The 26,474-nt window shown below is 41.8% G+C and overlaps 1 protein-coding gene across 7 annotated transcripts in view; it reads left to right on the forward strand.

The window, feature by feature from the left end:
- vps4a (vacuolar protein sorting 4 homolog A) overlaps positions 1-26,474 on the forward strand; it is a 157,370-nt gene that overhangs the window by 62,654 nt on the left and 68,242 nt on the right. For 6 of the 7 annotated variants that reach the window (XM_068650942.1, XM_068650944.1, XM_068650940.1 and 3 more), the window contains one exon: positions 311-530. In XM_068650942.1, the coding sequence (XP_068507043.1) occupies positions 311-530 (220 nt within the window). Of the gene's footprint in view, positions 1-310; positions 531-3,105; positions 10,504-26,474 lie in introns of those variants that run through there. The other variant, XM_049723035.2, reaches the window with a different exon arrangement.

Consider the following 26,474-nt stretch of genomic DNA (forward strand, 5'->3'; position numbering starts at 1 on the left):
ACTAGCGACACCTGGTCGAAGTTTCAATTGAGGCATTTAAACTCATCTTTGTTGAATTTGTATTGCGCTTTTTCTTTGTTTGCTTTTTGTTTTGTTTTCCTGAAAACATTAAAAATTACTTGGGCAAGTTTGGCACTCTATAGCCAATATGTTTCCAGATATGGTTCCTTGAAGTTGTGCTCTGAAAGGCTTGTTTTTTTAAACTATCATTGTTGCACATTTTTGTATTTTGTCAAACATGGGTGAAAATCTGTTCAAGCAGTCCTCCGTTAGCAGCAATGATTGAGATGAATGTGTCTATGCTGAACAGATTTGAAAAGCGCATCTACATCGCTCTGCCGGAGGAGCCAGCCCGGGCTCAGATGTTTCGCCTACACCTCGGCAACACACCTCACAGCCTGAGCGAGGCTGACTTGCGGCAGCTTGCTCATAAAACAGACGGCTACTCCGGTGCTGACATCAGCATCATCGTACGGGATGCACTGATGCAACCTGTGAGGAAGGTCCAGTCTGCAACACACTTTAAAAAGGTGAGACCAGAATAACCCACCTTATACTCAACAAAAACTAGTCACTGATTGGTAAGGACCAATTTAAGGAAATAATGTGTCAATAATTTTGATTAAAAAGATAGAAAGTCAGCAGAATTGCATAATTTTGATCATAAAGGTCAAAAGTAGAAAGTCTGCATTCTATTGCCAGTCTTGCACATGAAAGTATTACTTTGATGACTTAAATGTGCAAAGGTATTGTGAGACTTATAACCAACCGGCTCTTTCCAGTTTGAATGTAATAAAAAGGAGCAAAGGGGAAGTTGAACTTTGGAAGACCTTAGGGGCACTGAAGGCTACCATTTTCCCTTCTTACTTGCTCTGGGTATCATCTTCTTCAGTTTCTATATCTGATTGGTGTATATTTAATTGTAACTTAATAGGATGACCCTGACATTAAATTGGTCCTTCGAGCCAGGTGCCAATTTATCTGCGACTGCGGGGGGGGGGGGGGGGGGGGGGGGGTGACTGACGGCAACTGAAGACTGTGCACAGCCAGACTGGGTCTGTAGAAAGAAGTCCACTTTCCTGTGGCCGGTTGCGTTGGCTTCCTCCCCGGGGTCGTAGATTGAAGGCACCCTAAAATAACAGCGCCTGACGAGATGAGGAGCGAACACAAGTCGTGAGTGCAGTTTTGTTATTAAATAGCACTAAATGAAAAGCTTGGGTTTGAGTCACAAAGGAGGTAAAAATTGTCCAAAAGGTTAAAAGACCCCATCCTAGTAAGTATGACGTCCTGGAAAGAGTGAGGTTCATGTCCTGCTTTCATAATACAGAAATACATACATACAGTGTGATGTGTGAAAGTTTGAGTTTGTGAGTGAAGACAGTGAGTCGCCAAGCACTGAAACAATGGGGCAACCAGTAAAGCTGTCCAAATGAAGTAAGTGCATGGTAACAAGTCATTGATATTTTGGCAGTGAAAAGTGAAACACGTAATAAGGTTAAGCCTTGCGACACCTATCGTCTGACTCTGCGAGTCTGAGAGTTTGTTCTGACTCACCCACTCTCTGTAAACAAGAATGTGGCAAGCCTTTTATCCACTCCTACTGATCACGACCATGCAAACTAGATATAGGGGTGTGGAGAATTGGAGAACAATGATGAGTTAAGTGTTAAATACTCTTCTCCCAAATTACAGAATCTGAACAAAAGAGATTTGTATCCTATGATTGAAGAAGGCAGAAAGGCAGAACAATTCCTGTTTATAGATCCTGATCAAAAGAAGATTGTTTAGAAGCTTAAGCTTACAAAATAAATGAGAAGAGATGTAGAAATTAGAATTAATGTTTTTTGTTATTTAAACTGCCTAACCACATAAAGGACTGATTAGTACAGTGATCCCTTGTTTATTGCTGATAATTGTTTCCAAGACCAATGATTTTCATGGTGAAAATCCATGATGGAGAGTGTTAGAGATTTGCTCACTCCAACTTATTTTGCAAGAACCACACGGGAGACAAGCAAGTTCTTTTAGACACCTGCAGGTGGAGAGTTCACTCGCTCAAGGAATGAAAATCTAAAAGTCTCCTCCCTGCAAGGGCATATTTATTAGGAGGAACAGAGTGGGGGTGAGAGTGGACAGGTTTGGTGAACCCCCGGCCTCTGATAAGATCAGAGCAGGGGGTGTTTTACACTGTTGTGGGAAACAGAACAACTTTGATTGCTTCCCCTGCAGCTGGTCAATCAAGCAGAGGAAGCAACCACTTCATCTTACTCTGCATTGTGAGGGCAAGACAAGATTGATTTAATCATTATAGTCTACATTCCAACATAATCCTACGATAAAGATAACCTGGAAAACCCTAACATCTCCCTCCTGTTTTATCATATGATTATGTCACCCCAAACAACAAAGACAAGTAAGAAAAAACATATATATATGTATAATGAAGAAAGAAGAATAGTAAAAATAAAAACAACAAACAATGATAGCAACACATCCCAGTGAAGATGAGGCATTACCTCAATACCCCAGATCAAACTTATTGTGTAAGCGAAAAACCTGCTGGCCAGATGTTATTAGCAGGAAAATTCTTACACGGCCCCTGTGCCACAGGCGACCAGAATGCTATCAATAAAAAAATAAAATAAAAACACAGAAACAGTACATCATTGTATCCATCACTTGCAAAGCATTTTCGATGGTCAAATCATCAAGTTTCTGTAAAACATGCCCAACAGAACAGCATCTACGCAATCCACGTGTCATTATCGTCATCACATCCGTCATCTCTAAGAAGTTGTATATGAACTTGGGCTACAGTAGAGGACACAAACTTCGACACAGCAGACTTCAAACATGGGATAACGCAGGTCGTAAACAAGCACAACACCACCAGCACAACAAGCACAGGAGACAGCAATTTCAACAGCAGTTGCCACCAGTTGCCAGAGAATAGCCATGAAAAGAAATCAAACTGATGTGGGACTTTGTCTGTTAGAAAAATTGTATATATATGTTATCATGCGTTCTCTAATGAGTACTTATTCACAATATTACTGTTCAGTATGCTTGCTGCTTTGCCTTGCTTATTCTTATCTTGTACAACAGAACAGAAGGATTACGGCTGGGTCAGGGGCGAGATGACGGTTGTGTCAAACAAGATGCTGCTGACAGCTCAGCGTCCACCAGAACAGATCGTGAAAACAACACGTCAAACAATGCGTCATGAACCTTCTGATCTTTGTTAAAGAACGACACTTTCTCTTTTTATCTCTCAGAATATCGCTTAAACTGTCTTGCTGATATAGCCATATCTGCACGCAACACTTTGTGCGTTACTTTTTGTTTCTTACGAGACGAAGCCACAATCTCTTCCCCCCCCCCCCCCCCCCACCCCTTAAGGGCTAATCGTCTCACACTGTGGGTAGGGCATTCCAAATAAAAAGAGCGAGGAGTGTAAAACAGATTTTTAGTGTATTTCGGGACTGCTGTAAGTCTGATTGCACTCCTCGCGAGAAAAGACTCAACATTCTGCCTCACTGGTTTTGTCTGCTGATCCTTTTGCTGATTCTGAACCTGACAGATTTTTGGGGGCTCGTTCCGGGGTCTCAGTAGACCTATTTCGGGGTTCCGGCCGACTTTTCGACGCAGGACAAGTCCTTGGCCAAGGCATATAGATAGAGAAACCCTTTTCACGGGGCTGTCTCGATCAGTCGGTTGGACGCCGGAGTGGTTGACGAGATCATCCGAGGAGAAGGCCCAGCAGACTGTGAGTACGGATCTTGATTCTGTTAAAAGTAATGAAAGTGCAGTGACAAGAAGTCACTTAAAACCTTGACAATTCTAGACCCTATCAAGTGCAATTAGAAACAGTTAAATTCTGCAGGGGATGGTGGAGTCCCCTGACGTAAAAGTCAGTTAAATTCCACGGGAGGGCGGACTCCTCTGTTTTCTAAAAAGTACAGGTAATTTGGAGCAGTTAAATTCCACTGAGGTGTCGTGGGGCCTCCTAACTTAACCTTCCTAATGTGTTAGCTTTCTGCTGCCATCTGTGGTGTTTTTCTTAACTCTTGTTTAGCTGGTTTGGCTCATTTATCCATGAAAAGATAGGTTTTATATCTACTTCAAGAAAAAGGCAAAATAAGTTTTCTTACACAATAGGAAGGTTAAAGAGTTTGTTAAAATCCACGGGAGGGTGGACTCCCCTGCTTGCCTGTGAGACGATAAGAATGCGCATTGTGTGAGTGTGTGTATGGTTTGACTGAGAGTGATCTCATTTGAGCTCTCCTTTATGTAAACAGTGGTTTTGTGAGAGTAGAGGAAAGGAGACATTTAACCACTGTTCTGTGAATTAAATTGGCTTTAGGACACTGTAGGTGCCATTCGAATTGCCAACTCCGAAATTTAGAGAAATAAACCATGGGAAAATCAAATAGCAAACAAAAGCCGCTACCCCGACATGAATTAAAATGCAAGGGGTCGACACCGAAAATATGAAATATCTTGACAAATGCATATTTTGGACAGAGGTGGTTGCATTATGCGACGTGGCGGTGGCGAGGCTCTCTGCACTTCAGTTGCTCCCCCCACCCTTGTTATCAGCTGGGAAGATTGTCATGTCTATGTTGTGGGCCCGTGTGTTTGTTTCTGTGTATGTTTGTCTTTGTGTATCAGTTCGTTATAAAGGTTGGAATTGCGCTAAATTGGTGCACGAAAATGGTGTGCTAGACAATGGTTTATCAGATTTGCATTGTTAAATGTAAAAATTAGAAATTATAGAATAATATGACGGTTGTGGGCAGAAACTCATCCGACGAGGAGAGTGCCCAACCCTTATAAAAATGTGAGAGTAAGAGAAAACATACATTGTAGAACTGGATAAAATTAGATTAATGATTCGAAATCAATGGTGTTATTATTATTCTCTAATCCCCTGCATTGCAAATGTCTTCTTGATGCAGACAGGTTAACAGGCTAGGACTTTAGTGAGGAGATAATTTATCAATTGATGGGGGTTAGTAATTGTCCAAATTCTAGTCACATGTTTTGAGGGACCACAGCAACAACATTATATTTAATTTGCAGGCCATTATTTAGTACGATATGACAGTGTCTAGCTAAGTAGACTGTTCTATCAAAAAATGTGAGAGTGAAGGAGGAGGTTTGATTTGTAATCTGACATTTGGGTCCCATTTTGAAGAGTCTCTGCAGGAGCATAGATTGTTTTTGTTTAAAGATATGTTTAACAGTTTATCTCGGTGCAGTAAGGATATAGCAATTTTGCAAGACTTAAAATTAAAAATTAAAAAGCAAAATTACATTCTCATTTGATAAGGAAGACGAAGAAAAGATAAAAAAGAACTTGCTGTTGCACAGACAGGAAGATGATGACACAGTGTCAGCGCGAGCTCGCTTAAGAATCGCAGCTAAGAATGTGATGAATGAAGATGAGAAAAATGATCAAATTACAAAGACAGATGTTGTGGCACGGCAAAGCGAACCATCCTTTCCGTCTTTGTACCCCAAATTAAACAACTCATTGCTTCCTATAATTTGAGAGGTGATGAAGTACAACAGGTTTTCATGGCATCCTTAACCAAACATTCGGCAAGCGTTAAAGGCACCTGGAGTCCTTTTGATCTCCAGGGCCGTCCATTGGAATATAACAGGGTGCCATTACAAATACAAATTGACCAACTATTGGGCAGGATAAAAATAAAATTCCAACGTAGAGCAAATTACACAGACATTGGCCGAACTAAACAAAAACAAGATAAGTTTTTTGAAGACTTTAGACACAGACCAGAAAGAGTGTTCAACTTATGTCTATGATCAACAACTCAAAAATGCTCTACATGCAAATTTGCGACCAGTATTATGTCGACAACGAATAAATTCGACAAATTTTTTCCCTATAAAATGGTGCCGTTTGGGTTTGAAGTACATGGTCGCTTCAAAGGAGGAAAAGCATGATACGCGATTGATCAATGAGAAGGCTATCCCTTGTGCCAGGGGTGTCAAACTCATTTGTTCGCGGGCCGCGGTGTAGTCATGGCTTCTTTTGGAGGGCTGGTATGACTGGTATACCCGAGTAGATGTGTGAGCGCCTCATATTGTGGGAGTTGCAAAACAAGCTGACGAGTAACTCACTTTCAAATCAGACAAATACGAACTGGTCTAATATTTAAACTTACAACATTATTAAGAGGGAAGATAATTTGCAATTCGAGTAATGACATGAATATGAAGCACAATTTGACACCTGTGCCTTATACAAAGGTAAAGTAGGATTAGGAATTGCTTGCAATATAATTACAAATTAGTTAACACCTGTGTGATTGATTGATTGATTAATTGATTGTCAGATTGAGTGAGTGAGTGAGTGAGTGAGTGAGTGAGTGAGTGAGTGAGTGAGTGAGTGAGTGAGTGAGTGAGTGAGTGAGTGAGTGAGTGACTTTTCTGTCGCCTGCACGTCATCTTTCTTGCATGGCTACGTTGCTGTCTCAGCTGCTCTCAATCCTGCCACTCTCATTCCCCTTCCTGACGACGGCGGATTCCATGATTGTGTCGATGCTGCCCAACAGATTGCAAAGGCTCGGCCTGATTTGGAAGATACGCCTCTGCCAGATGGTCACGTGGGTTTTGTTGATGGGTCTTCTAAGAAAATGAATCTGGTGTGACCCTTACTGGGTATGCCATTGTTACTGCCGACGAAGTCTTGGAGGCTGCTAAACTGCCATCCTATATGTCAGCACAGGCCGCTGAGCTCATTGCTTTGACTGGGGCCTGCAAATTGTTTGCAAACAAGTCCGTCACTATCTGGACTGATAGTCAGTATGCTTTTGCTACAGTGCACGTTTTTGCTCAGCAGTGGAGCAACCGTGTCATGATAACTTCTACAGGGAAGCCCGTCACCCATTCCACATTACTAACTCAACTTTTGGACGCTGTCCAGCTACCTTTAAAGGTGGCGGTTTGCAAATGTGCTGCTCACACTGCAAGATCTGATCCTGTTTCTCTTGGTAATGCTTTTGCTGACAAATCCGCTAAGGCCGCTGCAGAAGGCCTGCTCCATGTCCTCTCGTCTCTCACTGATCATGATTCGATGTCACACATCTCCCCTGATGTGTTGCTTGACATGCAGTCTCAGAGCCCCTCCCGTGGACGACTCTCTTGGGAAAAACGGGGTGCAACTAAAAACACTGATGGTCTTTTTGTGTGACCTTTGGGCAAACCTGTCTTGCCTCGTAACTTGTTCAAATGGGCTGCTATTTCGAGTCATGGGGTCACCCATGTCTCGACGTGGGGTATGGTGAAACAAGTTGAAGCTGTTTATACGACATACGGTTTTGCAGCTTTTTCACGAGGCAATTTAAGACCTCAGAGAGGAAAGTTCCCGACTCTATTGTATCCGTTTCAGACAATACATATGGTTTATATCCAATTACATAAATGTGAAGGGAAAGAATATTGTTTTTTCTGCATTTATTTGTTTTCTGCATTTATCTTATTGTAAAAAGGTGATCTCCGCAGACCCAACCTAAGTACGGAAGGTGAGCAAAGTCTGGTAATAGTGCCTGATCCTGGTGCCAAGATCCAGGGTTGACACGAAAGCTAGCAGAAGCCAATTTCCAAGACACCAACCCGAAGCTCAGGGTGTTGACTCTGAGGAGATCCAAAAACATGAGCATTAGAGAGTCATTTGGTGAGTACTTTAATCGGGCTGTGGCCTGCGCAAAGTCTGCCATGTGTTTTTGGTTGCTTTTGCTGTTTTGTGTTACCATTGTATTTATTTTTTTTTTCGGGGGATATTTTATTTGGAGGGATGGAGTACCATGAGCCTCGAACATTCTTCTCTCGGGCAACTACCAACGCTGATTCTAATCAATATGGCTCATGGGGAAAAATTGCTAGACATAAGCGCAACACAAAATCCCCTTTCGATCATGTTGTTTGTACACCAGAAACCGTCCGCGTTCCAACTTGCGTACCATGGCTTTTGTCTTGGACTTACAATAACTCATTAATGTTTACTGTGGCTCCTAATACATCTTCTTCTATTATTTTACCAATGAAAAGTTTGAAAGGTTTTCGAAATGGTCACCCCACTACTGGGGATAAATGGCTCGGATATTGGTGGTATTTAACTGGTCACCCAGTTAGCACCGACTGGGGCACCCTTGTCACCACACAAACGCAAGATTTTTGGCCCTCTGGTTCCAGTGAAGAGGCTGTGTTCTTTGCTAAACGAGTAACTTTGAAAAATCAGGGCACAAGCCTCCTTTTGACTCTTACACTCCCTGATGGTCAAATTCGTCCTCCAAATGCCACTTTGTTTAACACTTCTTGTTGGGGTTTTCAACTGTGGGCTTGGTCCTCTGGAATTGATCCTCGCTTTCCTATTGCTATTTGCATTAATAAAACAATGTCGATCGCAGACAAATAATTACACCCTGTCAGCAGGAGCAAAAATCACAAGTATGCTCCTCACTGATGTAGACAGCTATTTTATAGCCTCCACAGGAATAAGCGGTCAAACCAACAACTGGCTTCTTATGGCTGAGCAAGCCGCAAAAATGGCTAACACCAGTTGCATTGCATGTATGGGTCCAAGACCTCTTTTGAAAATCATACCTGCAAATATAGTTCCTAAGTGTGCTGTTGTTTTAATGTTAAACTCATCCATTTCACCCACTCATGATTGTTTTAAATGGGATAAGGTTTACCCTGTTGCCTCTATGACAAAATATAAACCCCTTTTTTCGTCCGATGTAGCTAAGGGTAATTTTACATGCATTAGATTACCTGGTACTGGTGAGAAGCTCGGCGCCCTACCTACTCCATGGTGTGAGTCCATGACCAATGTCACTGCCCCTTTTTTGCCCATTGCTCGTAGTGATATTTGGTTTTGGTGTAATAGTAACAAACTTTATGATAGGTTACCTTTAAACAGCTCTGGAATTTGCGCTTTGGTAACCCTATTGTTTCCTGTTCATTTGATACCAATGTCCTCTTATGATCTAACATCTTTTGCTAAGTCCGTAGTGCCCAAATACTGGCCGAGAACGAAGCGAAACGCCGAATGGCAGGGCGCAGCTAATCCAATTTACATAGATGCCATTGGTGTTCCTAGAGGAGTACCAGATGAGTATAAGCTGGTGAATCAGATAGCAGCTGGTTTTGAATCCGCCCCGTGTTGGTGGTGTACTCTTAACAAAAATGTTGACAGGATTAACTACAGCCACTACAACGTGCAGAGGCTTGGAAACTGGACCAAGGCGGGTTTCAAGGCGGTCCACTCCCAACTGGCCGCTACTTCCCTCATGGCTTTCCAGAATCGAAAGGCCCTTGACATGCTACTCTCAAAAGAGGGCGGTGTCTGCGCCATGTTTGGTGAGCAATGTTGCACATTTATTCCAAATAATACTGCAGCCGACGGAAGCCTGTCCCGGGCCCTTGAGGGTCTGAGGACCTTGAATGGGAGGATGAAGGAACACAGTGGGGTGAACACGGAGGTTTGGACCGACTGGTTGAACGTGTTCGGAAAGTACCGCACCCTGGTTTCCTCGGTCCTGGTCTCCATTGCCGTTTTCTCTGCCATTTTAACCCTGTGTGGATGTTGCTGCATTCCTTGTCTCCGATCCCTAATTATTAAGCTAATTACAACTGCTATCTCTCCACCAGCTGAGACTTTTCCGTTACTCCAAAGGGATGACCTTTCGATCGACGGGAGTTCTTTCTCTAGTGACGACTCTGTCAGCGAATCCATTGTGGTAAACCTGTCCGATTTGTTTCGTGACTCTGGCTTTGACGATTAAGACTCAATTTCCTCCCAAGTGTAAGTTAGTTCTTGCGAAATGTGATCCCTTGGCTGAAAATCTTTTGAAGTGGCCATATGGGTGATAAGTTAGTCCCCGAGAACTTATGATAAACAGGGGGGAATTGTTAGAAAAATTGTATATATATGTTATCATGCGTTCTCTAATGAGTACTTATTCACAATATTACTGTTCAGTATGCTTGCTGCTTTGCCTTGCTTATTCTTATCTTGTACAACAGAACAGAAGGATTACGGCTGGGTCAGGGGCGAGATGACGGTTGTGTCAAACAAGATGCTGCTGACAGCTCAGCGTCCACCAGAACAGATCGTGAAAACAACACGTCAAACAATGCGTCATGAACCTTCTGATCTTTGTTAAAGAACGACACTTTCTCTTTTTATCTCTCAGAATATCGCTTAAACTGTCTTGCTGATATAGCCATATCTGCACGCAACACTTTGTGCGTTACTTTTTGTTTCTTACGAGACGAAGCCACAATCTCTCCCCCCCCCCCCCCACCCCCCCCCCCCCCCACCCCCCCCCCCCCCCACCCCCTTAAGGGCTAATCGTCTCACACTGTGGGTAGGGCATTCCAAATAAAAAGAGCGAGGAGTGTAAAACAGATTTTTAGTGTATTTCGGGACTGCTGTAAGTCTGATTGCACTCCTCGCGAGAAAAGACTCAACATTCTGCCTCACTGGTTTTGTCTGCTGATCCTTTTGCTGATTCTGAACCTGACATTGTCTTTAGACATGGCCTGCTGTAAGTTCTTCAGCGAATTCATGGCGTCGTTTATGTGGGTGTCATTTTCTCCTGGTATGTATGTGCAACAGGAAGTCCCAATGATGTGGCACGCACCACCTTGTGCTGCCGTCAACAAGTCCAGAACCATCCTGTTTTGCAAGACCATCAGTCTAATAGCCTGAATCTCTCTATTTTGTCCATCGTTGACTTGCAGCGAGAGCTTCACAAAGGATTGAAAACGATAGTTCAGTGTCTCGATGAAGAGCGATAGTTTCCCAACCCCAATCTGAGGGAAGAGCGCAAGGACAACTTTGTCTCCGGCAGACCATACTTTATGGTCCTCTGGAACGTTCGCACCCCAGACAGGGTCATGAGGGTCAAAGGTTGCAACTGCTCTGCGTCGACGTCCAGAAGAGTTGTGTGCTCCTGTCAGCAGATGATGTCGTATCCTATAGGTGTGGTCTGTCACTCACACTGGTGCACACACTCCTGTCCAGTTGGCGGGCAGCATCGGATAAACCTTGTGACCACAAAGCCACCAGCCATTCTGTATGAAGTATGTTCCGTTCGATGGTGTAGCCATGTTGGTTGGAGAGCCCTCACCACCTGAAATGGCTCTCTTATCTTGACACTCATCGGTGATGTCCAAAGCTCCCATCCAGTTTCCTCCTGGAGAGCAGACGTCGTTAATGCAGACGTGGGTCTTGTTACCTTGGATGTAACATGTGTAATTCACTCCAGCTGGTCTCTCTGTGTAGGCCACTTGTGGTATTGTTCGTCCTCTAACAGTCACATTGAGATTTGCCCAGAAGTATTCATCATAGGCACCGTCTGCAAGTCCAGAGTGGGGTGGGTCGGCATCACTGATTGTGACTGCTCGGCCTCCTCCCATGGATGCCATACGTTTCGCTTCAGTGACATTCATTGCTCTGGCCTCCAAGCGAACTTGCGTGTAGGAAGGGGGGAGTTTCGAACACACATAGCACGCCTCCTGTGTGTGAGCTCTCACAGTGAACCTGACATACCGGTACCAAGTGTTGGTTTCGTATGGGTTTCTGGGGTCCCATGACCAGTCTTCAAAGTTCTCATCATGTGACCATCGTTTACCACGGGCAACATTGTCATTTGGTCTGTTCAGATGAGTCAATAGACCATAGCACGCTCCAACCACAACGCAGCAGAGGATCCATCTGGCATATGGAGCCCCGTTGCTACTAGGATGGCAGAGACACCGGGACATCCCCTCGCCTAGCGGAGTAGGGATCGATGAATTCTTCACCAACATTGAGACGCCTCACCCTAAACGATGGGACTCCTTTGTAGTCAGCCTTCCCCACCACTCCGAATTAGGGGTCCAGCACTCTCTGCAACTTGCAGTGGCTGAGGTGAATCCAGCTGGGCCGTTGAGAAATTTTTACCGCCGTGGGAGTAGCAAGCAAAACTTGGAACGGTCCCTCCCACCACGGGCTGGCCCAGTTCTTTCTTTTGATGACCTTGATGTAGACCCAGTCTCCTGGATTGATGGGGTTGTCGACCTGTGAGGAGGAAAGATCAGGCGGCAGTAAATTTGTCTTTGACACAGTTTGAGCGTCCTGATCATATAATCTGCCAAGGACTGCTCTTAATCTGTTGTTTGCAACTCTCGTAGTTCTTATCGTTCTTATGTTCCTGTTAGGCTGCAATTGTCCAAATCAAAAATGTTTTCTTTTAACTGTCTTTCTTTTGAACCTCTAAATCTCTCGTGTTGCTATCTATCTACACCAGAATAAAAAAAATTACCACAGTATAACACCAAATGTATTCGAAAATTCATTGTCATAAAGTGTTGTATTATTACTATCTTCCACTATCTGTCCTACTCCCTCCTTTTGAGGCTTGGCAACGCCCATGCCTCACACCTTGACAAACTTTTTGGGAGAATGCGTTCTTTACTACATACGATTCCATCATCATTTAATTTGACTTTCTGTCCAAAACGCTTCTCAATTTCCCAGTTCACACATCTTCTACATGTGTTACTGGTTCTCCAGTTTTTTTTCTGTAGTTAATTATCAATCCAAAAGCTACGTGTTTCTTTCTAACATTCAACCTGCTCAAAATCACTCTTTCAGCAAAGTCGCTCTACTAATTTTCCATAGTAGTCGCCAACGACTTCAACCATTCAACCTGTAATTTCTTTTCATTCAGGCTATCATTCATCAATGTTTATTTGCATCTCACACACAGTCTCCAAAAAGGAGTCTTTCTATCACATTGGTCCCAATTCATCCAAGCTCACCACACAACATTCATATATCATTTTCAACTCAGGTTTCCTGGTAGAACAATCCACCAACTCAAAAAATCTTAACTAAAACAAACAATTGGCAAATTAATCTGAATTTTTTCTTTGTTTTTAAATTTGAAGAACTAAATCTCTCAGATTTAGCTTGCATTTAGAATTTTGTATAATCTTATAACACAACCAATCAATTATTCCTATTAAATGTAGCATTGCAAAATCTTAAATTCACAATTTAGCTTCTTCCAATTCCTGAAAGCATGTTCTGTCATTTTTTTTTTTTTCTTCGAATTTCTCATGTGGGCTCGACACTTAACATGCACTAGTGTGGATTAGTTTCTGCTTGCAAACAGATTTCTCTCTTTTTCCTCTCATTTTTATCTTTCAAAATCATTTCTGTTCTGCGGTGCAAATTGGATAGACCGCAGTCTAGCAATTTTTTTTTTTTATACTAAAACTTTAGCCAATGTTCATCATTTTAACATATACGCACACACATGCACAGCTCTCGCACGCAAAAGGTAGTTCCCAGCACCAATGATTCGTCACAGGCTGGCCATTTCCTGTGGTCGATCATGAGCTGGTCCCTCCCATGCACACGAGGACAGCACATTCTAATTTTATTTATTTATCTTCTAGAAGCAAGTTGCATTTCTTTACCACTTGATTTGCATATTTTAACTTTAGTGTAACACAAATTTGAGCTCTAGTCATTTGTAATTTGGGCATACAAACAGCATTGTCATACTTCTTGGATGGACAGGACTTCTAATAATCTAAAAAAAAATTCTAATAATCTGACAATGACATGTTTTGCTGTCATATGGGCATCTATTCTTTCTTTCTCTGTATGAGCATAAGCGGTCAAAGAGGAGGAAGCTTGTCATGCTAAAAATTTGGCTTTTCCTCTGCTCCTTCCTCCACCCTTTGATTGGTATTGTTTTGCAAAACGACACTCTCGTGCAAAGTGTCCTCGTCTCCCACAGTTCCAACAGTTGTCTGAATCTGATGGGGGTTTTGATTTGAATGGCGGCTTGCGACGTTGTTGGTATCTAACTCTTCCTCTGCCCCTTTGGGAACTTTGGTAGAAGATCGTTGTATCTTTATTTAGATCATTATCATTTTCTAGATGAAATACATCAGAACTTTTGCCTTTCTCAATCCCTTTATCAGCGTCTCTGGGCCACTGCATGTTTTTTGTAAACCAAGCAGTGTCCGCTTCCACTAAGTGTTTCCTCACCCAACTGCCCAAGTCAGGGAGGAAACCAGTGAGGAGCGCAATTTTAAGATGTTGCTGATAAGAACTCTCATCTGCATAATTGAATGGGATGCCACTATGTACCCAGAATTCTTTTTCAAATCTCAATTGAATGGCGGCCTCATCACTTTTCAACTTTCTATCTTTTGTCTTTTGGATTTGTTCTCTTCTTTCTTGTGAAGCTTTCAACCACATTTTAGCACAATCCAATTCACTCTCTTTTCTTTTCTTTTTCAGTCCATTTTTCTTTCTATCCACACTCTCTTCTAAAACATCAACTACTATCTTCCACACTTCAACTCTCAACTTCCCTTCTACTCCATACTTTTTCTTCCACTTCGGCATATATTGCATACAATTAAGAAATCTACTCGCCATGTACTTCTCATCTCCGTCAAGAGGTAGAGATTTACCGTTTTTATTTCCCATCTTAATTCTAGTAGTTTAAGGTTTTACAATCTCTTTTTCTCAAAAATATTATTATTATTATTATTACTATTATTACTTATTTATTTCTTTGAGGATCCTCAATGCAGGTTTAAATTGACCTTTCAACAAATTACTAGCCTGTATTATTGCCGTGGATCAATGCTAGAACTGCTATTTAGTCAATTTATCCTACCAGTCACACTCTCAATTACACAAACTCCAGCGCTTTTTTTTTTTTTTTTTTTTTTTAATTTATTTAGGCCTCATAGCTCGAACAAACCAAAGCCGTATCTCATAGCTCGGACAAACCAAAGCCGTATCTCATAGCTCGGACAAACCAAAGCCGTATCTCATAGCTCGGACAAACCAAAGCCGTATCTCATGGCTCGGACAAACCAAAGCCGTATCTCATGGCTCGGACAAACCAAAGCCGAATCTCACGTGCACCTGTGTTTTCTTTTTTTGTTTGTTTTTTTTTTTTATACGCGTTTCACAACAACACAATCACACAACTTCAGGCCTTTAACTTACTTGTCCCCTGGTTCGTTGCACTGCCGGGTCCCGTCAATCCACCTCTGTCAGACGAAGGCAGACCTAAGATGCTGGCCCAGCGAAGAATTTCCTTCCCAGGTCTTTCTTTACCAGGTCCGGCTAATGGACGCTGGCCCGTCGACGGTGTACAGCGCGTCGTCCTCCGTCAGCCAGATGATGGGTATGAGGGATCCCGGGTTTCGGCACCAAAATGTTAGCGATTTGCTCACTCCAACTTATTTTGCAAGAACCACACAGGAGACAGGCAAGTTCTTTTAGACACCTGCAGGTGGAGAGTTCACTCACTCAAGGAATGAAAATCTAAAAGTCTCCTCCCTGCAAGGGCATATTTATTAGGAGGAACAGAGTGGGGGTGAGAGTGGACAGGTTTGGTGAACCCCCGGCCTCTGATAAGATCAGAGCAGGGGGTGTTTTACACTGTTGTGGGAAACAGAACAACTTTGATTGCTTCCCCTGCAGCTGGTCAATCAAGCAGAGGAAGCAACCACTTCATCTTACTCTGCATTGTGAGGGCAAGACAAGATTGATTTAATCATTATAGTCTACATTCCAACATAATCCTACGATAAAGATAACCTGGAAAACCCTAACAGAGAGTCAATATTTTCACTATATCTGCCCAAATTTTTATAATTTTATTTTTAAACACGTTATCGTATTTGTAAACACTATTTAAACATTTAAAGTTAAACTGACTTTTAGAAACATTCTTTTGGGCTTCACTAATACTCAGAGTCACAGAAAAACCATAAACGTGTCACAGTTCCACTTTGCTGCGCGTGCTGGCCGACTGACGCGCCCCAGTGTACCAGCGCGATGGTATCCGCACAAGACTTTTTCAATTTTAAACACTTTATTGTAATTTTAAACACTTTTTAAAAATGTTTAAGTATAAACATGTCACGAGTCCGCTCTGCCCTCGCCGTGCTGGCCGACTGACGCACACCCGCCGACCAGCGCATATCAAATGCAGATTTGCACGCGCTGATGCCCGATGGCATCCGCACAAGGGTTTTTACATTTTTTAATTAAAATTTTATTTTTAAACACTTTATTGTACAGTAGTCCCTCGTTTGTCGCAGATAATTGGTTCCAAGACCACCTGCGATATGTGAAAATCCGTGAAGTAGTGTCACCTTTTTTTAACATACATACCGTATTTTCCGGACTATAAGGCGCACCTAAAAACCTCAAATGTTCTCAAAAGCCTTTTCGTCAGGTGTGCCTTATATATGGACCAAATTCCGGTCCAAATTTAAACTGGCCCGAAGCATTGCGTCATAAAATTAATCATAAGTGGCCCGCTGGAGATTATGAATCATGAATCAAAAAGACTATGGATCATTATTTTGTGATTATAAAGTGATTTGTTGCGTCTGAAGTTGAAATAAAAAAGATAAAATGGAGAATGATTTGATTTGGATTAATCTGACATGATGCAACGTGGCCTGTTTACTGCAGTCACAACACCAATATCACCCTTCTTATTCATACAACAATAACAAAAAACAAACTTAACACATCTAATAAAAAAGTCATTCAACTTTCATAAAATTAATTTATTTTAATCTTTAACTTTTAAAGTTTACTGATCTATCTGACTGTTTTGTTTTGTACTTATTAAAGTAAGCTTTACATGTTTATTTTGTGTGTTGTGTGACATTATATATTGTTATTGTTTTCACTATTTCAAGTTATGTTGTGATTGCATTAATGGTGCGCCTTATAGTCCAGTGCGCCTTATATATGGACAAAGTTTTAAAATGGGCCATTTATTGAAGGTGCGCCTTATAGTCCGGTGCGCCTTATATGCGGAAAATGCGGTACATTGTTTGTGAATCAATAAGTGTATACTAAACCATGTAAGTGCATGTGTTATCATTAGAACATTAAATAATAGTTTCAAACATGTAAACTATATTATGTAGTATAAATGACATACAGAAAATAATGTATAAATATGATACGTGTGTGTGTGTGTGTGTGTGTGTGTGTGTGTGTGTGTGTGTGTGTGTGTGTGTGTGTGTGTGTGTGTGTGTGTGTGTGTGTGTGTGTGTGTGTGTGTGTGTGTGTGTGTGTGTGTGCGTGTGCGTGTGTGCATGCGCGGGTGTGTGGGTGTGTTTGTGTGTGACATATATATATATATAACTAAAGTATACATACTGTAAATATGTTTTTAGAACTCTTATTATTACAACTTTGTTTTATAAAAAGGTAAAAGTGTACGTACTGCAATTGTGTGGACACTCCCTTCCTTCTGCTGGCGTGTGGGCAACTTTCGGGCCATAATTCCTCAATTTAGAAGGTTTATTTAGAATTTGTGATGTATTTTTTTGTTTGTTTGGGAAAAAAAAATCCGCAAGGTACTGAAGCCGCAATAATCTAACCGCGATGTAGCGAGGCATTACTGTATTTTCTAACACTTTTTAAACATTTTAAAGTACAAACATGTCACAGGCCCGCTCTGCTCTCACTGTGCTGGCCGGCTGACGCACCCCCGCCGATCAGCTCATATCCAATGCAGAGCTGCACGCGCTGATGCCCGATGGCATTCGCACAAGACTTTTTAAATTTTAAAATTTTATTTTTAAACACTTTTTAAACATTTTAACGTATTAACATATCACAGGTCTGCTCTCGCTGTGCTGGCCGGCGCATATCCAATGCAGAGCTGCACGCACTGATCGGTGCTGATCACAGCCACCTGTGCCCTTGTTACCGGCTGATTAGGGCAAGTATTTAAACCGTAGTATTTAAAATTTCAGTCTGCGGTGGTTCATCTGCCTCGATACACGTATTTATGCCACCTGATTCTGTTTGTATGATCTGCTCTGGACTCTGTTTGGTTCGACTCGGATGTGACCCGACCACGAGCTTGCTATGCCCGTCTGCTTCGATGACACACGGCGCGCACGCGCTGACCGACTCGTCATCTTACCTCGCCGCATTCCTGCTGTGCCGGCATTACAGCCCTCCTAGTCTCCTTTAGACTGTGTGAGCCCATGTTGCAGTTGGTTGTCATGCCTCTTCGGTGACAAAACAAAGTGCAAATCAGAGATGGTGCTGATTATGCTGACGCGAACGAAGTGGAAGAGTGGATACGTACTGCGACTGCGGGAGGCTGAGCATTCTTAGAACTGCTCCTACAGCTCTAAGCTAATCAGCAGCAAGGATACAGTTCATCTTCCCATTGGTCTCGACCCTCTACCGGCCAATAGTGTGCTGTACTGTAAAGTAAAGGCAGACAAAGCCCCAGGCTCCAAGTGACGCCGCAAAAAGCCGTGATGCACTGAATTTATCCGCAATATTTGGTTTGCTAAAAACCCGCAATGCACCGAGGCCGCAATAGATGAAGCAGCGATGGATCACTGTAGATCTCATCTACAAAGGTGACCAGGTCAAGAGGCAGCATTAAAAATATACAAACCCAAAATGAACATAAAACAATTATCACATAAAATATACTATGATGCAAAAGATAATAACATAAAAAATAACAATAAAATGCTGAATTATTATAGGCAGAAAGTAAAAAAAAAAACTGTCTGTGTTTTTCTGTTTGTGTGCCAAATGTCTAGAAAATTGTCCAAAGTTTCACACAAAGGGATTGCTTACCGTATTTTCCGGACTATAAGTCGCTCCGGAGTATAAGTCGGACCAGCCATAAAATGCCCCAAAAAGTGAAAAAAAACATATATAAGTCGCTCTGGAGTATAAGTCGCATTTTGGGGGCAATTTATTCGACAAAATCCCACACCAAAAACTGTCATGAACGAGCAACAACAGGCTAAACGATAGCAACAACAGGCTAAACGATAGGTATGCTAATGTGACAAACACAAACAAAGAGCTGAGAACGGGCCTGACGTAACATATAGAGTGATTAAGGACAACTATTACATGAATAACATGTTTATAAAACCATCGGTGTCACTCCAATTCATTAAATAGCAACAACAGGCTAAACGATAGGTATGCTAACGTGACAAACACAAACAAAGAGCTGAGAACAGGCCTGACATAACATATAGAGTGATTAAGGACAACTATTACATGAATAACATGTTTATAAAACCATCGGTGTCACTCCAATTCATTAAATAGCAACAACAGGCTAAACGATAGGTATGCTAACGTGACAAACACAAACAAAGAGCTGAGGATGGGCTTGACGTAACATATAGAGTGATTAAGGACAACTATTACATGAATAACATGTTTATAAAACCATCAGTGTCACTCCAATTCATTAAATCCATCGATCGTTCTTTGTCAACAATGGGTGCGCGCGGCTGAGGGTGCTTGCACTTCAAAATATTCCACAGGCTCATATAACGATAGATAAACTATATTTCAAATAACTATAATATAAGCCAATAATATTATCAAACCATCCGTGCACTTTAAATCCATTAAATCCATCGATCAAATTCCTCGTCCTTTGTCAACATCGCCGCGCGTGCGCCATGACGTCGGCCTCGTCTTTATTCCACAGATCTAGTATATAACTATATTGTAGCGTTAACAAAGTACAAGAATAGACGTGGGTTTGGTAAACGGCTCTTTATTAAACAAAACAAACTTCCAAGCGTGTGGCGGCGTGGACTTCCAGACACGAGAGCTCCATGGCATAGGACCGGACCGGTGTTGTGCGTAATGGCCATGTCCGAGCCCCATGCACCGTTTGCGGACAGCCACTCGGCCGAGCGCCGGCCCCCGACTCAGTAGAGTAGGACCGGGCGTGCGTAAAAGCCATAATAGTTTTTCAAACCTTCTATGTCACTCCAAATCCTTAATTCCTTCAAACTCTTTGTCCTCCGTGTCACTTAGAAATGATCACCGCTAATGATGCCGGTAGTCCTTGTGTGGGCACGTTTGTATGTAAACAACCGCCGCGCCGCGCTACTGACGTCACTTGAAATAGTAATCCCTTGGTACATCACGGTTCTCCAAACTTTCTTTCTGCTGCTCGATTACTGTTTTCAGCTGCATATTTTACAACTTGAAGTTTGTAACCTGCAAAATATGAGTTTCTTTTTGGTGCCATTTTTCTTAAGCCCACCCAGTTGATGAGTCACGGCCAACGGTGAAATTTAGAGCGCCCTCATCCAGTTTCGTCTGAAAATAGAATTTTTTTTGGGTTGTTTTATCAAAGTCAAAGTTTGCTTTATCGTTGATTTTTTTTTTTTATATACTAAGACACGCAAAGAGATTGAAATTACGTTTCCACTATCCCTTGGTGAGATAGTACACATATGCATACAAGCAACACAAAAAAAAAAAAAACCAAGAAGGCACAAACAATGAATGAATAAGAGTGTTGAATAAATGATAAATAAACAAATAATAATAAATAATAATAATAAATATAAGAGGAGCAAAAATGGAGCAAGTGTACATACAGCAGACAGTGGACTTGGATATGGTGCTTTAAAGTGTTAATTGCTTTATTTGATGTTTTCTCTATTTTTTATGTTTTGAATATGTTCAAGATAAAGATATAAAAGCATGTGAAGTGATCAACTATACTAAAAATAACATGGGAAGTGGTCAACTATACTTGTAAGTGATGTCTTAATGATCAAGTAAAAATTTGTGAAAAAAAAACATATATAAGTCGCTCCTGAGTATAAGTCGCCCCCCCACCCAAACTATGAAAAAAAACGCGACTTATAGTCCGGAAATTACGGTAATTGCCGTATTGGCCCGAATATAAGACGACCCCCTCTTTTTCAAGACTGAAGTTTGAAAAAAAACTTTTGAAAACCAAATTTAATTTTTATACAGAAAATGATTACATCTGAAACAAATGATTATAATATATTCGAGAGAGAAAGTTATTTTGCCTCATTCAAATCATGCAAAAACTGTCTATCACATCTTAATATCTGAACATTTAAATATGTGAACTAAAGTGCAATCACATTTGTAAATGAATGGCTTCTGATTTTTGAAATGTACCGTATTTTTCAAACTAAAAGTCGCTCCGGAGTACATGTCACATCAGCCATAAAATGCACAATAAAGAGGAAAAAAACATATATAAGTCGCACCGGAGTTTAAGTCGCATTTTGGGGGAAATTTATTTGACAAAATCCAACACCAAGAACAGACATGAACCAGCAACAACAGGCTAAACGATACGGTATGCTAACGTGGCATAAACACAAACTAGGAGCTGAGAACAGGCCTGACGTTATCCAAATAACTATTATATAAACAACAATATTATCAAACCATCTGTGTCACTCATAATCATTAAATCCATCGATCGAATTCTTCGTCCTTTATGTAAACAACGCCGCGTGTGTGCTGCGCCACTGACGTCTGACTTGTTCTAAGTTGTAGTTAATTATTCCACAGTCCCATATAACGATATATAAACTATATATCAAATAACAATTATATAAACAACAATATTATCAAACCATCTGTGTGACTCCAAATCATTAAATCCATCGATCGATTATTCGTCCTTTATGTAAACAACGCTGCGTGTGCGCCGCACTGCTGACGTCAGGCTCGTCGTCAGTTGCAGTTCAAATTATTCCACAGGCCCATATAAAGATATATGAACTATATGTCAAATAACTATTATATAAACAACAATATCAAACCATCTGTGTCACGCCAAACCATTAAATCCATCGATTGAATTATTCGTCCTTTATGTAAACAACGCCGCTTGTGCGCCGCGCCGCTGACGTCGTGCTCGTCGTCAGTTCCAGTTCAAATTATTCCACAGGCCCATATAACGATATATAAACTATATATCAAATAACAATTATATAAACAACATTATCAAACCATCTGTGTGACTCCAAATCATTAAATCCATCGATCGATTCTTCGTCCTTTATGTAAACAACGCTGCGTGTGCGCCGCGCTGCTGACGTCAGGCTCGTCGTCAGTTGCAGTTCAAATTATTCCACAGGCCCATATAAAGATATATGAACAATATCTCAAATAACTATTATATAAACAATAATATCAAAACATCTGTCACTCCAAATCATTAAATCCATCGATCGAATTCTTCGTCCTTTATGTAAACAATGCCGCTTGTGCGCCGCGCCGCTGACGTCGGGCTCGTCGTCAGTTCCAGTTCAAATTATTCCACAGACCCATATAACGATATCTAAACTATATATCAAATAGCTATAATATAAACAACAATTTTATTAAACCATCCGTGGTACTCCAAATCATTAAATCCATCGATCGAATTCTTCGTCCTTTATGTAAACAACGCCACCTGTGCGCCGTGCCGCTGACGTCGTCAGTTGCAGTTCAAATTAGCGCGTAATCCCTCGCTACATCGTAGTTCGTTTATTGCGATTTCACTACATCGCAGATTTTTGAATTTTTAAAATTTGTGAATAATTTCACAAATAAGTCGCTCCTGAGTATAAGTCGCCCCACCACCCAAACTATGGAAAAAACGACTTATACTCCAAAAAATACGGTAAATAAACCAATCTTCTGTGATAAACAACAAAATTGCAATAACTGCATTAACCATCAAAGTGAAGTTTAACTAACTGTAGTCTTGAAACAAATCTGAATAAGGAATAACATTGCAATAAAATAATGCAAACTGCTACCGCTATTGTTGGGGAGCCTGAGGACTGTATAGGGGGTTGGCTCGGATGGTTATGCTCTTTTCGCCCTCAGGTGTCAGTCAGAACACAGAAGGGAAGATGTGGTTCAGTTTTGATTGCTTTACTGAATTATTGGCAAAAAAGCACTGTGCCTCATAGGGACATACAGGCAAACTGGCAAAAGGGTATAGGCACACGTTTAGTCGTAAGGATGTGAGAGCAGGTGTGTGTAGTGTACATGGGTGAGTCTTTGGGTGTGTGAATGTGATTCTTGTGTGTGTGATTATTGTATGAAGGGCGTGTGTGTGTGTGTGTGTGCGTGCGTGCGTGCGTGCGTGCGTGCGTGCACGTGTGCACGTGTGTGTGTGCGCGTGCGTGCGTGTGTGTGGTTCTGCAACAGACAGAAATACAGCATGTAAGTCAACGCTCAACTTCTGACGTCACACAACACTAGTAGACGGCACACATTACATAACTGCGCGTAACGGTTCCGCTATACTAAATAACCATAAATGAAATACTCTCGGCAACCTACCAAACATAAGTCATGAAGACCAAAAATCCATTTGCTGGTGACCGTTAGTCGCCGTGCCGCTGCGTAACGGCTGTCGTCATGCGTGTACGATGCGAGGCAAATTTAAAGGAGCGCGCCGGAACTGTCAATCAAACGTTGCGCACACTAAGCAAACCGCTATCGGACAAACGGCACAACTGTGGACAGTAGTAACAATGAAATGTATATACCGTATTTTTCGCACCATAAGGCGCACTGGATTATAAAGGACACCCTCATTAAATTTTTCATTTTAGAAATTATTTCATATATAGGGCGCACCGGATTAAAAGACGCATAAAATAGAAGCTATACTGCAACAAACTGAGGTTGACTCGGGTTGCACTCGCCAATAAACAATGAGCCCTCTGTAAACAATCGCATTTCTCAAACTATCTCCTATAATAGTGATCAGAACTGACTAAAGTTCGATCTAGCACATTGGTACTGCTCACTTATGTTTCCCTTCTATATCGATCTGTAAATTTACTCGAATCATTAACGGAGCAGCCTATTTTGAAATTAAATAGCCTTGTGCGTATAGCAGCTATCTTTATAGCATTAGCCACCCGCAAACTCCCATGAGCCTCAGCTCGCAGACTCCCATGAGCCTCAGCAAAGTGTCATGGCGGCCCCCTGTAAACAATCACATTTCTCAAACTATCTCCCATAAAAGTGATCGGAACCGACTAAAGACTGATTTAACACATTGGTGCTGCTTATTTATAATTCCGTTGGATATTGATCCGTAAACGTACTCGAAAATACCAACGGAACAGCCTATTTTGAAATGAATTATTCTTGCGGGTACATTAGCTATTCAGTGACGCCCCCTGACCACGGTAGCCGTAATGCTGGGAACCGATGTCACCTTGTAATTCACTTGTCGTACTAAAACGTACTGAAACATTTTGGCAGAGAGCTGTGTACAACCAGTATGGATCAACAAATTCATCAATTGATCCATATATAAGGCGCTCTGCATTATAAGGCGTACCGTGTTTTTTTTGAGTAAATTTCAAGTTTTTAAGTGCGCCTAATAGTGCGGAAAATACGGTACTCACTTTGTGTCAAAGACGCACACGATCACAGCAACATACTCGGTCGATACCAGCAACCTTTAACTTACTGAATGTGTATAATGTCTAGACCCCAAATGTAAGACGACCCCCACTTGTTCAGTCTTATTTCAATGAAAAAAACATTCTTATATATTCGGGCCAATGCGGAACGTTGTCAGATTTTCACCATTAAATGACAAGAATGAGAAATTTGGGGTGCCGTCAAACCTGAATTTATAATTCGCGGCCAGCCAGACTAACCGACCAGAAGTGACAGGAGAACATGCTCTGATGTGACGAGGGACAGGTGCCGGCAATAAGCGTTGATAGTGCGGGGCGTGCCTGTGAGCAATGTGTGTCAATGCAGACATGACTGAGGACAACCACGGGAGGCACCAGCCGGAACACAGGTGTTCTGTTCTTTTATAAGTTAAGTGTTTGTTTTTTTATTTACTGTAAAGGTACATTATGTGCACAGAACAGTGTGGGAATGGTTAATAAGGAGATGGGAAAGGTTTATGTAGCATAAAAGTATGGGGGAGGGTTTCTAAAGCATTAATACAGTGTATAGGACAGGGGTGGGCAAACGTTTTGACTTGTGGGCCGAATTGGGTTCTAAATTTTCACCGGGGTCCGAACCAGGAGCAGATGGACGTAGTGTTTGTGTGAATAAACAAAATGTAAAGGTCATTGCATAAAATGTTTTGGCCTTTAGTAGGTAGAAAGAGATTGTGGCTTCGTCTCGTAAGAAAAGAAACAAAAAGTAACACACAAAGTGTTGCGTGCAGATATGGCTATATCAGCAAAACAGTTTAAGCAATATTCCGAGAGATAAAAAGAGAAAGTGACGTTCTTTAAGGAAGATCAGAAGGTTCATGACGCATCGTTTGACGTGTTGTTTTCACGATCTGTTCTGGTGGACGCTGAGCTGTCAGCAGCATCTTGTTTGACACAACCGTCATCTCGCCCCTGACCCAGCCGTAATCCTTCTGTTCTGTTGTACAAGATAAGAATAAGCAAGACAAAGCAGCAAGCATACTGAACAGTAACATTATGAATAAGTACTCATTAGAGAACGCATGATAACATATATATACAATTTTTCTAACACCTGGTGACAGAGGTGAGGAAACGGTAAACACTTCCTTAAAGTCAGCCTTAAGAACTTTAAAAATTAAGATTAGTCGCCAACAGGTGGTGCATCAATGTCCTTGAGCATCCTGCATTGTTTGAAAATGAGAATGGTCGCAAGTTTCAATCCCTGATATTTGTACAAATTATTTTGAAAATGTTTTTTTTATACAACAAACTAGAGAAACTCCCCTGCATTTTCAGTGGGAACAGTGTTGTTGGTCTCCCTTTTTTGCTAGTGCATGGAGTAAAATTAGTTGTGGCAATTCTTAGGATAGAGCCGAGGTGTAGGTCCGTTAACCAAGATCTGTGACGGGCTTTGTTGATGTTCATGTGGCTGAACGTCTGCTCACACACGTAGGTCGAGCTAAATAATTGTCCACTCTTTTAAACACTTGGCACTCAGTGTCCACCTTTCTTTTCCTTGGGCCACTCATTTTAATGGAAGGATTCCAGGGGAAGGTTTGTGGGTGGCTTTAGTGTAAAACTGTATCTGAAAGCTCAGCGCGCGAAATACGACAATACTGACGTCACAGCTCACACTCGGTATTCGGCACTGATAGAAATAGAGCGCGGAGTGCGCCATGTCCGTACTACTGAGTTCGTACATGCACTTGTGAGTGTGCACCGAGCTTTCTGACATGGCTTCCGGGAGTGAATGCGCGGGCGGGCGTTTCCCCATCTACTGGGGAAAGTCATTGCAAGGAAAATGATGCAAAAAATGTCTAATAATACAATTTATTTAGGCTTGGCGGGCCGGATTACACCGCCCCGTGGGCCACATCTGGCCCACGGGTCGTTGTTTGCCCATGAGTGGTATAGGACCACAGTGCAACAGGTGATTCATGCACAACTACGACTCTCTTGTTTCGCTCGGCATGATCTCCCCCGGGTTAGTGTCGTGTGTTAATCTAAAGGTGGACGTAAAAAGCATCAGGCTGAGTGCATGCTGGCGCGACTAGCTGCCGCTGCTCTCCGTTTTTTTAAAAAGTTTTTATGATTACCTGCATCGCTTGCATCAGACCACCTACTCCTGGTGAAAGTGC

This window comes from Syngnathus scovelli, chromosome 6 (genome assembly GCF_024217435.2).
Source record: "Syngnathus scovelli strain Florida chromosome 6, RoL_Ssco_1.2, whole genome shotgun sequence".
Lineage (NCBI taxonomy): Eukaryota > Metazoa > Chordata > Actinopteri > Syngnathiformes > Syngnathidae > Syngnathus > Syngnathus scovelli.